We start from the raw sequence: 12,393 nt of genomic DNA, 5'->3' as shown, positions 1-12,393 counted from the left end.
AGATAATGAGTCCGTGTGGGGCCATTGCTCCAAAACATCAAATTACACTGTGAATACAGAGGTTTGGTTTCAGAAATAGCAGTTTCACTGATTAGTACTTCATTCATAGGAGAATAATAAGGATGCAATTTTAAAAGAGATTTTAATGAAGGACCATGTGTGCTGATGAAGCAAATGACATCTTTAATTGGGAATGGACACAATATGTAAAAGCATTACAGCCATCATGCAACAGGTAAAGCAGTTTCTCTCTTTAGTCTCTTGATATAATGGCAACTAAACACTGAAGGGTGGCAGGGTGGGATTGGTACAGGGGATTCATATCCAAGTACTCAAGAGAGAGCGGTTCTGCTTGCAAATAGCAAATGTCAGGACGCGAAAATCTGTGCTTAGCTCCATTTTCAGTGTCTGCCTGCTCTGTGCACTGAACCTGAGCTCATTAGGGCACTGACTGCCTCCATTTATACTTATGTAATATTTAGCTTTATCCTAATATAACTGAGATTCTGAGATACAACTGCAATAGAGGCAACAAATCAAGGTCTATATAAATATTCAGTGTAGAACAACATACTAGTAAAATTAGACTTTCATAACGAAGTACAATGAAAATCTGTTCCAAGTTAAACCAGAGGCCATCACCTCTTTGCTACTGGGAAAACATTTTTTTGTTTTTAATAGAAGGGCAATGGAGTAAAATGTAGATGGATTCAATATTCTCATCTTATTCACAGAGTACCTTTTCTTTGCCATACACAAATATCATAACATACCACCCACAGATTTATGTTTCAGTTATCCTGAAGCTGTTAAAAACATTGTAGAGAAGTCACAAAGCATTTGAGTCCCAGTATGTTTCAACAATCTGGGGCTTCTGTCTAGAAATAAATAAATAACTTAAAAATGAAATCCTATTGGAAGTCTTACCCTGAAATCATGGTGTATTACAGAAGTCATGCATGTACAACAAAACAATTTTAATTTTGCCCCTCTAGTGACACAAGCTTAATCTGAACAAAATTTCTCTATTTCTCTAAATTTTCTTAGCACTTACACTTTTTCCATTTGTTGAACATAGTAATGAATATCATTCATGCCTATAAATACAGCAAGAATAGCCTGATCCTCATGAGAGCAATTTCATAAATCAAATACTTCTGCAGGCCTAGTAAAGATTCTGCTACCAGTAATACAGGACACAGCCTATACTACTTAAAATACGTAAAAAATTTGACAGTTCATATATTCACATGTTCAGTGTCCCTAAATGATCTGCAGCACAATTAGCATTTAAAGCAGTGTCTGTTCTTTCCCAGATCGTAATTGATCATGCAGCACTGTGTTGAATTTGTGAGAATATTTTGAGAGATTGGCAGAAAATAATGAGGAGTTGACTTTGCTCACAAGGAGAAACCGAATGATGAAGGACTGAGTTTTTAACCAAGCCTTCTTATCTGAAGCAGCAGCAAAAAGAAATACAAAGATTGACTGGCCAAGTAAATAACTTTTGGAAAAATGTGCTCTTACTTCAAGATTGCTCAAGTGTGAAAATTCTGATTTCAAGTATGGATGGGTGAAGATCTAATGTTTTAGAATTAGAATAGTCTAAACAAAAACAGTATTCCAAAAATTTCTGTTCCTGACCAGGATGTCATAGAATCCAACCTAAAGGTTGGAAAGGACTTTAAGAACATCAGGTCCAACCATTAATCCAGCACTGCCAAGTCCACCACTAAACCATGTCCCTCAGTGCCATATCTATATGTCTTTTAAATACCTCCAGGGATGGTGACGCCACCACTTCCTTAAGATGTCAGTTCCAGTACTCACCACAAATAAAAGGTACCGATTATAAATATCTCATATTATCCACAACAACAGATAACATAATTATCCCTTAAAGTATCTGACTAGTACTTTCAGTTTTCTCCACTAACTTGAAAGGTTTTGTCAGTGCATGGCAAAATTCAAAGCATGGAAATTCCTCCTATGAGTGGAACATTCTTTCTGTCTAGGCTGATTAGCCAACTTCCTTTTAACTGTAAAATAGTATACATAGCTAAAGGTAGCAAATAATTTGCAATTCAGCTTTGGGAAGCAAGGAACACAATCCCCACCCTGTATTAAATTAGGAATGGTGACTTAATGTTTGTTAGCATGTCAGCCAACAGCTGTCACTGCGCAATTCAAATCTTTTTCATGTATCTTGTGATCATATCTCCTTTTGCTCATTTATGACAAACTAGCCTAAAATTTACACCTTATTCTGCCCCACATAATACATACCATATCACAGCAGAAGTTAGCAAGCCAGTAAGTTTTGTAACCCAGGCCTGTGATGTGTTGCAAGCGTTTTGTCCCAGATACTCTGTCTTTCACTATGGCACTTCCAATGGATGCAGTAAGGATAGAGAAACCCAGCATGATACACAGCGCTACCCCACACTGACGAACATTCTCCATTCTGGGGTAAAAAGCAAAAGAGTGTCATGAAAACACAATGGGGAAAAACCCCTCAAATGCTAGCATTTTTTAAGCCAACTTCTTACAAAAACACTTGACACTAGGACCTTAATCCTGATTGCAAGCACATAGAATCACAGAATGGTTTGGGTTGTAAGGAACCTTAAAGATCATCTAGTTCCAAGACCCTACAGTGAGCAGGGACACAATATCTCTACACTGTCAACATCTAATTAAAGAACAGGAACAAGATGCATTAAGTTACAAAACTATAGGCGAGTTAGAGAGCACAGCATGTGTCTGAGCTGCAAAGTGAAGCTTGTGCAAATATTTCCCCTTTACAGAAAACTAAAATTTAAACACTTGACAATTATTTGAAGCAGTTACCCTGTTTAAAACTGTTATGACACAATCAGCATAAATTCAGTATTTTTCTTTACAAAATACTGCAACCATTTTTGGCATAAACAGTGGACTTGACAGACAGTCCACACTAAAAAATGCTTCACTCAATAGAACTGAATTGTGTCTATCAATTCACCGCATCTAATCCATATATTCTTATTTAATTGATAGTTTCAATTGTCTGCTGTTAATTTTAAGAGTTTGCTCACATTTTGTCCTCATCCAACAAGGCTCCTCCATATGGTTGGCTGTAGAGTGTTATCCCTGTGAAAAGAAAAATAAATCTTATTTAGAAAGAAATATTAAATCTTATTACGGACTTCAAGTCCTAGAGTACACTGTTAACACTTGTTACACATACGAATAAAAAGGCTAAATACGTAGTAATCAACAGAAAGAGATCAGCCACCAAGCTGCAAAGCTAAACACTGTCTCCCATGGAGTGATTTCCAGAGTTTGAAACCACTAAAAACTAATGAATAAACATAAGTAGTAGTTGTTTTTCTGCATTCTGAAGTTCAGAAATTGGTTCAACAATGCTATATATTGCTGTGGAATTTCCATCACAGAAGATACCAAATACAAAACCTAAAGTAGAATTTGTTCATACACCTAATCTTCTGGAGTAAGGTATATGGTTACTGCAGCTTATACACTTGGTTTAGATTTTAGATTAGATCTTTCAGCAATTTTTTAGATTACTGACATTTTGCTGAGAAAAACTGTTTAGCTAAATTAGACAAAAGAAAAAAAAGTCACACCTTTGATTGAAACTGTAGAGCTTTAAGTTAGAAACATGCCCAGTTTGGGAGACCAAGAAAAATCCTGAGGAGGCAACGCATTCTTAGGCTTATTTTGGTTCTTGATGCAAGCAACATTTAGCAATCTAGCAAAATTAACTTTGGAATTGGAAGGCAGTTTGTGAACAAAAACTGTGTCTTTTTGCTTTTTTTCTTTTCAAGCAAAAGAAGAAAAATTGGGGGGGTAGGGGGTGAAGGTGCAAAACATTGTCACTGCAAAAGGTGCTGTTCCACTGGACTTGATGCTGTTCATGACTTATCTCTGCAGGTGTGCCTGACAGATGTGCCAGCTGTGCTGGTTTTGTGCTGGATGGAATTAATTTTCTTCACAGTAGCTGGTATGAGGGTAGGTTTTGGATTTGTACTGGAAACAGTGTTGATAACACAGGGATATTTTAGCTATTGCTGAGCAGCACCTAGAGTCAAGATGTTTTCTGCTCCTCACCCACTCCACCAGTGAGGAGGATGGCAGGGAATGCGGGGGGCACAGGGAGTTGGGACGGGTCACAGTGGGACAGCTGACCCTGACTGACCAAAGGGACATTCCATACCATAAGGCATCATGCTCAGCATGTAAAATGGGGGAAAAATGAAGAATGGGAGGGATATTTGGAGTGATGACATTTGTCTTCCTAAGCCAGTGTTAGGCATGATGGGGCCCCACTCTCCTGGGAATGGCTGAACCTCTGCCTGCCCACAGGAAAGGGTGAATGAATTCCTTGCTTTGCTTTGCTTTGTTTTGCTTTGCTTTGCTTGCATGTGTGGGTTTTGTTTTTACCTATTAAATTTTATCTCAACCCATGAGTTTTATCACTTCCAGTATTGTCTCTCACATGTGTCAGAGACTGAAAATAGCTCATGCCTCAAACATTGATATAAAGTTTTGCTCATTATAAAGAAGCTACAACCGAAGAAGCTTCCCTGAAGAGTGCGACTTTGCACTGAAAGTCATAAAGGGAAATGCATTGTTCAATCACCTCAGGCTGAAGGAAGGGTTTGCATCCACAAAAGGCCAAAGCCACCAGCTGCAACTATCCCTGGCTGAGTTTGGGGTGAGGGGAGAGCACAGCTCACAGAAGCCAGGTTTACACAGACTCCCCCCAGCCAAGGGGGGAGGGGGAGGTTTTGGGTGCCTGGTGCAGCCTCTGGTGAGAGGCAATAAACACCCATCCTCTGATTACACAAACTGGCCCAGCTGTGGAACCCCCAGCCCCACAGGGCACATCCACGGGACATTCCCGTGAGAGGCTTGGCCCCACAGGGCTGCACGTGGTGCAACAGACCCAGAGTCTGCTGTGAGAGACTGACCCCACCCCAGGGGGACATGGCTGGACATGCCCACCCAGCCTGAGCATGTACACCCGTGGGACTCTGCGCCTTCTGGGGGACCTTCACCACCGAGAGAGCAGCTGGAGAGGATCAAAGAACATCGCTGGGATCCACGGAGTGGTGATATTTTCCTTATTCTGACCCTGTCACTCTTTCTGTCCCCCCCACCTATTTTCTACTTCTTTCTCTCTCTCTCTCTCTCTCTCTCTCTCATATTTACCATCAAATAAAACCCTTACTACTATCAGTGGTGTATGGTCTCGTTTGCACCTTAATTCGGGCAGAGGCATTTCTAAGAACCTTAAAACTGGATCATAACTACATGCTACTGGGGGAGAGCTGAGTGAGTGGGCCTTAAGTAAAACCACAATATCAGCACTATTTGATTAGTGTCTAAATAAATCTATGCTGTTCCAAATTAAAACAGAGAAATAAACTTCATCCTAACAGCAATTATAATTTTTCCAGTATATTTGGTAAAGATATAAATTATTGGCAGCCTTAGCTTGACTCTGGGGCACCACTTAATTGAACACAGTCATATTTTGTTAGAGTCCAGCTGTATAAAGACAAAAAATATCTTCATTCTAGTAACAGGTGCAATTTGACTAAGCACACATTTATTTTGCCCCTTTAATTTTTCATTACTCATCTTCAAGCCAAAGTAATCTAAACATCACTAAGTCACTGCATGGGAAAAAGCTGAAAAACAGGATGATGATTAACTCACACATAAAACTAGTGCAAGGTAAAAATTTTTCAAATAACAGCTAAACGCAGTACACTGAAGCCCAATGGTAGTTAGAAAAACAAAAAATGATTCAAGCCAATAAGGTTTTGATGTATCACTAGCTGATACTTCTGCTGTATGTAGAAGTCTTTCATGCCACGTGCCTTCAGGGGCTGTTTAAATTTTTCCTTTGTTTTTCTTTTAAAGCATTAATTTTTTAAACAATTACAGCTATTTGTTCTGAAGCAAAACTGGCATATCAAAGAAAATTATTTTTTCCCACTGGAACCACTGAATTTCCATTTATGTAAAGGAGTAGTAGCATGACAGAAAAAAGTTTAGTTTAGTTCCCAGAAAGTTTTTCTAGGCTTTTCTAATGCTTGAATAAAAGTGGGCATATTAGAAGAAGTAATCATACAATATGCAGCATTGGAATGGATCCACCAGGACCATCAGATCCAAATCCTGACCTTACACAGGACACCCCAAGAGTCACACCATGTGCCTGAGAACATTGCCCAAACACTTCTTGAACTCTGTCAGGCTTGGTGCTGTGACCACTTTCCTGGGGAGCCTGTTCTAATGCCCACGCACCCTCTGGATGGAAAACCTTTTCCATTAGGATACCCAACCTAAACCTCCCCTGACTCAACTTCAGGCAATTTCCTTAAGTCCTGTCACTGGTCACAAGAGGGAAGGGATCGGTACCTGCCCCTCCACTTCCCCTCATGAGGATGCTGAAGACTGCAATGAGGTCTCCCTTCAATTTCCTCTTCTCCAGGCTGAGCAAACCAAGTGAACTCATCTGCTTCTCATACAGCTTCCCCTCCGAACCCTTCACCATCCTCATGGCCTTCCTTTGGATGCTCTCTAATAGATTCATGTCTTTTTTATATAGTGGCACCCAAAACTGCATACTACGTTTAAGGTGAGGCCGCTCCAGTGCAAAGCAGAGCAGGACAATTCCCTCCCTTGCCCAGAGGCAACATCTCAGGGGGAAACTAACAAAACTTTCAGATTACTGCATTGATGTTAAACAGACATCTACAGCAGCTGACTTGCGTTCCATACACAGAAGTGCAGTGCTGTAACTCTCTAGTACATGATAGAGAAATTGGGAAAGAGAGATAATTGCAGGGGAAAATAAAACCCCGTGACATTAAATAGCATAATGCTCCTTGCAGTTTGTATCATACAATACTAATCAAAAAGCAAATTACACTCAATTAATCTCCTTCTATCAAAGAGTCACAAAAACTAATCACACTTCTTAAAAGTAGCAACTATTTTTGACAGTCAATTTTCATTTAAACCATGCAGATGAAACAAAGGATTACATTTTTTTTCATTTTGCACTCACAACTGAAATTAAATTTCACAAGGTTGTGGATTAAAAGTAAGAAAAGTATGACTGTGCTAAACTAAGTTCAGTTGTGTTTAGAATTCAAAATTCTATCACTGCATTAAATATAATAGTTGCTTTTAATTCAATATTTTAAGTTTCTTCAATTAGTCTGGATCATGACAATATCTGAATTTGCTACTTTTTCAGTAAAATGACCTCTTCTCTCCACCCCATTGTCAAAAAATAGATGACTAACTTATATAAAGCCAATAAACTAGCTTGCAATCCACAGAGGAAAAAAATGCCCTTGAACTCAAGAAATAAGTTGTAAACTATCTTCCAATACCAGAAAAAACCAACAGAATTAATAATATTTGATATTATATAGTTTTTATTTAAAAAACCACTCCATGTACTTTTATAACCTATCCCTTCCTACATTTCTTCTAACCTCCTAGACCATCTTTTTTTACACGTCTCTGTCCCAATAGAGCCGTTAACATGATGTAAAATGTATTTATTGATACTTTCTTGCCTTTATATGCCTTTATACTATGTAAAGCTGCTATAATGAGGCTCATTAAGTTGAAAACTATCTGCCATCTTCGAGGACTTAAAAACTATAAATGACAGATAAACTAAGAAGTTCTAAATTACAAAGCTCCTATTAAACAGATGCTTCTGGTGTTTATGCAAGGATTTTTTAAGGACTGTATTTGCAAGTCTTGTGTGAACAGCCCTCAGGGCAAATTTTACCATATCAGTATTCACAAGGGAAAAGCAAGACAGGCAATAACACCAAATATGATATGATTTAGGACTAACTCTGTCTGCTCCTTTTCATAAATTTCTCCATATGAAAATTATTTCTTCCACATCTATAGGTTGCCATTATATTCTCCTGATTTAATCACAACAAAAAAATTTCTTTATTGTCCTAAAACATCCTTTGTCTATGTTCTCAACATGCAGTTGGTCACATTATTTTTACAGTGATCACTTAGGCTTCTCTATGAGCACAGGTGAAAAATTGTAATAGACACCCATTCCAACCTTTCCAAAACCATGCAAAAGCAATTCAAGAACTGGAAAAACTGTGACCATGGAGAATCTTATACTTTAATGCTCTATTCAGAGAGAACGAGACCACAATGATGAAAGACTTTCTCAAACCTTTTAACCTTCTGCAATATAAACATGAAGAGTTTCCAAAATGAGAGGCACTATTTCCCGTGTTTGAGCAGAGTGAAGAGGAGGGCATCTCAAAGAAAGGAACACCTCTGTATACATGCTAGTTGATACACGTATGCATGTATAGTTCTGAAAAGGAGTGGATGCAGATGTCAATCCCAACAGAGAGCACAAGCAGCCAGTTATTTCGGTAATGTATTTTCTTGGGTTTTTTTCAGCTATAGAACTTCTCTTTCTTTCTTTTCTCAGTTGTTTTGCTTACAGTTAACTACATTTTTTTGGTGTGTCTTTTTTTTTCCTCATTTTTGTCTTTCATTAATTTAAAAGGCTCAGTTGTCATCTCTCGTATTGCTCAGTGAAAGACTTTGCTTTATACAGCTGAGAACAAGGGGATTTTTACCAGTCCTGCAAGCCAAAAAAAAAAAAGAGGGTGGAAGTAGTCAGAGTTTTACAGTTTAACTGTAAACTTCAGGAACAATTAGGGTCTGGGTGGGGGAGTGTATTTACATTGGACATGACACTGGGAGCCCCATGCTATATGCTTAATAGTAGAAGAGGCAGTAAACAATTCATTGTACCCTGCTCAGCTTCTCTGTGATTTCCCCTTGGTATTCTCCCTTCCAGGTGGAATATTCCTACTCCTTGCCTTACATAGTTCTTGATTAAATTAATTTTAGATTCTAATTTGTTAAAAAGGCATCCCTAACCTAGTGAAATAAATTCTTCATAAAATATTAGAAGGATTACAACATTTCCTACAATAAAATACTATACTTTTCCACTCTGGATAGGAAAGCTCACAGGAAAAAGGAAAGTGCATCCACATTAAATACATTTGATGTGAACATTCTGCATCCTGCCCTGTTGCCATTCAGAAGCTGCACAGGTCAGGACACCTTTCCCCATACCAACATCTTATTAACAGCCTGCAATCTGTACCTTCAAGGGAAAGTGCTCTAGATCTTCTATCACATCTAAACCAGCTGACATCTGTCAGAAAATAAAGGGACACAATATTTGTCATAACTTCAGAGAGTTGGATGTGTCCATCGTGTACACGATAAAGAACAGAAGATGCTGGTAGTCCAGTCCATCCCACCTGGGTGCAACTTTCTACATAAACAATTTCAAAATCTGTGTTTTTTCAGTAAAAATGAGGAAAGTGATATGAACCCAGAAGTAATTTTTCAGTGTCAATTGGAGAAATCTAGAGGAAAAAACCTTAAAGGTCTTCAAGCTTGTATGCCATCACCATAGGTAGTCAGAGCTGTCCTTAGGTATATATTGTGGTTCTGCACTGTATTTTGGGTGTGTCTGAACATGCCTTTTGGCACTTCTTTGTAAACTATCTCTTATGTTGAGTCATGAGTACATAGATCAATTTAGATCTGTGCTACTGATTCTAAATATCATGATTGTTGCAGACTTGAATGGAAGACCAATCTAGGGTTTTTTATTCCAGATATCTTATTTCAGATTAAATAAAATAGTATGTTTAAGAAAAATGGAGGTAGTATATATATATGACAATACTTCTATTTACATAAAATGAGACATTACTGTTAACTGAAAATTATGATTTATATTTTATGGAGAATTTCACAGGCAGCACCATCATTAATGGTTTCTATTTTACTTTCCCAAACTAATTAGACATGGTTAAGTGGGTTTCACCTAAAGGCCATTTCACAATTTCCTTTGTAAAAAGGTTTAAAGTTATAATTTACAAAGAATTCAGGAAACTGTACAGCCACTTTCCACCAAAATTCAGCTGAAAATGACTTCCTTGATCCCTCCCGCTCTTTTGAAGAATTGAATATGAAATAATAGAGGATGATACATGAAAGGTTACGAGTCCTAGTATGAAATATTTTTTTAAAAAATCAATTACTTCAATAGGAATCCTAAGGTGGGGCAGCTTCATCGAAAAGCCCTTTCTATATTGAGACATTTCTGTTCTTTGAATAATGATGCAAGAACTTTTTTTGACCACTTTACTTTACAGACATCATTGTAGATGATAACCACTCCTTTTTTCTTTATATAGCCTTACCCTAAGAGGGAGGTTATAGTCCTTCTGTACTCCAGCATGACAAACTCATTCTGACTCAGTGTTACACAATTACGTGTGAAAAGTAAGTTTTATTTGATCAAAATTTCTAACTTAAGCTTAAGCAAAAAGTATTGCCTTTTAGTTTTTTTATTCCTCTTACTTCATTATTCCATTTTTATTTGCTCACAATTACATTACTTAAATGTAGGAATGCAGCATTTCAGAAAGAGATTAGAAAATGTCATTCATATAAGCTTGAATACCAGTCAGAGGTGAAGGGTTTTGACAAAACTTTCTTGCCTCCTCTCTTGAAGAGTCTTACACCTTTTTTTTTCTTTATTAACATGTTTATTTTCATTATCTGCCACTGAATTTATAATCCACTAGAAAACAATGTATTTAGTTTCCTCCACAGTAAGACAGAGGAGTTTTTCCCGCAACAGAATCACAGACTTACATGATGATGAAGGTAGGGGTGGGTATCCACGACAAAGAAGATGAGATATTTTTATACAAGTATTACTGAACTGCTGTTCCAAAAGAGACAACTGATCCATTAGCTACAATAAACTGATATAAATCGATCGGGCCAATTTCAGTTACTCCATCTAGTTACATGTACCTCCAGCTGGGCACACACATTTTCCTCAACAATCATACCACTCTTTACATGAAAATTACAAGAAAAAACTTTGCAACTTTCCAAGCATCCTCACAGAGAAATTTAGAAATAATCCCATATTGTTAAGAGAGAGGGGTGAGGAGAAATCTCTCCACTTGCAGAGAAAGGATTTGAAGATCAGATTACACTATAGCAAAAAGGAAGGATTTTTTATTACTAAATAAATACAATTTCCTGCTCCCGAATGCTGAAAAGTCAGTAACTTGGACTGACAGAACAAAAAGCAGTAATCAAATTTTTTCAAAGTTTTTTTTTTAACAGATACAAATCCCTATGAAGATAAACCAGTGCAAGTCAGCATATGTGCTCTTTACTCTTGGGTAAAATTTCTTCCTTCAAACTTTCCTACCAAATCATAAGTCTATATTCCCTGTATCCTCTTGACTGCAGAAAAGACTTCAGATAAAAGCAATTAGCCTCCTGCTCAGCTCCTTATTATCAAAACCTATCACAAACTTGGACCAGTGGTACTGATCTCTTATGAAAGTTACTGGATCTGTCCCTGTGGGCAAAGCAGGTAGAACTCGGCATGTGGTCAGTAATGACTCTTCCCTCCTCCAAAGATGTTGGGAGAACTCTAACTGGGTTCATGTTCAAGAAATACACACAGAATATAACCTCAAAGTGAAAGGATTTCTTAGCTTTTGTATGAGCACTGAAGTTGTTGTACTTGTTGACCTCGTTCAAGGGTGTTTGAATATCATAGTTGCTGCTATTGTGTTTATATCCATGGCAATGCTCTACTCTGCTGTAGTAAGTTTCTTCCTGTAAAGCAAGATTTTTTTTTTTTTTGTGTAAGAAGAAAAGCCTTTGTCCTTACAGCCCCTTTCAAAGGGCTAAATTAATTTTATGTCACTTAAAAGTAATACAGAAGCACTGGTTCTGTTGACAGGAAAAAGGTTGTTCTGTGAAATAACATGGCACTAATGCAAGGCAGAACTACAAAGCCATGTTTCTGCAAGATCTTAACAAGTTTCCTCACAGCAATTTCCAACAATATTCTAGAACTGACCTTGCATATAAACAGGGTTTGGAAGAAGAAAATAAAATCAAAAATAATAGATTTCAGTGTTGGAGTAGAGTACATGATCTTCTGACTGCTGATTTACAGGACTGCATATAACAATTTGAATAACAAAAGCATATGAATAGTTCTTCTCTGTTAGAACAGTATCCTTAAATAAGAGAAAGTTAAAAGTCAAAGTGGCCCATATAGCACCAGAAAACTGTTGAGTTTTTTAGAAATAAAATATACATATGTATGTATTGGTCTCTACACAAAAAATACACAAATATACACGTGTACACACACACACACATACAAATGTGTGTACACAAACAAATACATACATACAGATAGATAGGTAGGTAACTTGACGTCTCTTCCCAAGGTTT

General features: G+C 37.5%; 1 protein-coding gene across 1 annotated transcript in view; it reads right to left on the bottom strand.

The window, feature by feature from the left end:
* Positions 1-12,393, bottom strand: part of ABCA13 (ATP binding cassette subfamily A member 13) — a 179,807-nt gene that overhangs the window by 51,652 nt on the left and 115,762 nt on the right. Inside the window, exons 42-43 of the mRNA XM_039549863.1 lie at positions 3,078-3,132; positions 2,287-2,464 (exon numbers count right to left, since the gene is read on the bottom strand). Of these exons, the coding sequence (XP_039405797.1) occupies positions 2,287-2,464; positions 3,078-3,132 (233 nt within the window). The remainder of the gene's footprint in view (positions 1-2,286; positions 2,465-3,077; positions 3,133-12,393) is intronic.

Source organism: Corvus cornix, chromosome 2 (genome assembly GCF_000738735.6).
Source record: "Corvus cornix cornix isolate S_Up_H32 chromosome 2, ASM73873v5, whole genome shotgun sequence".
Lineage (NCBI taxonomy): Eukaryota > Metazoa > Chordata > Aves > Passeriformes > Corvidae > Corvus > Corvus cornix.
This window is presented reverse-complemented; position numbering and strand designations above follow the sequence as displayed.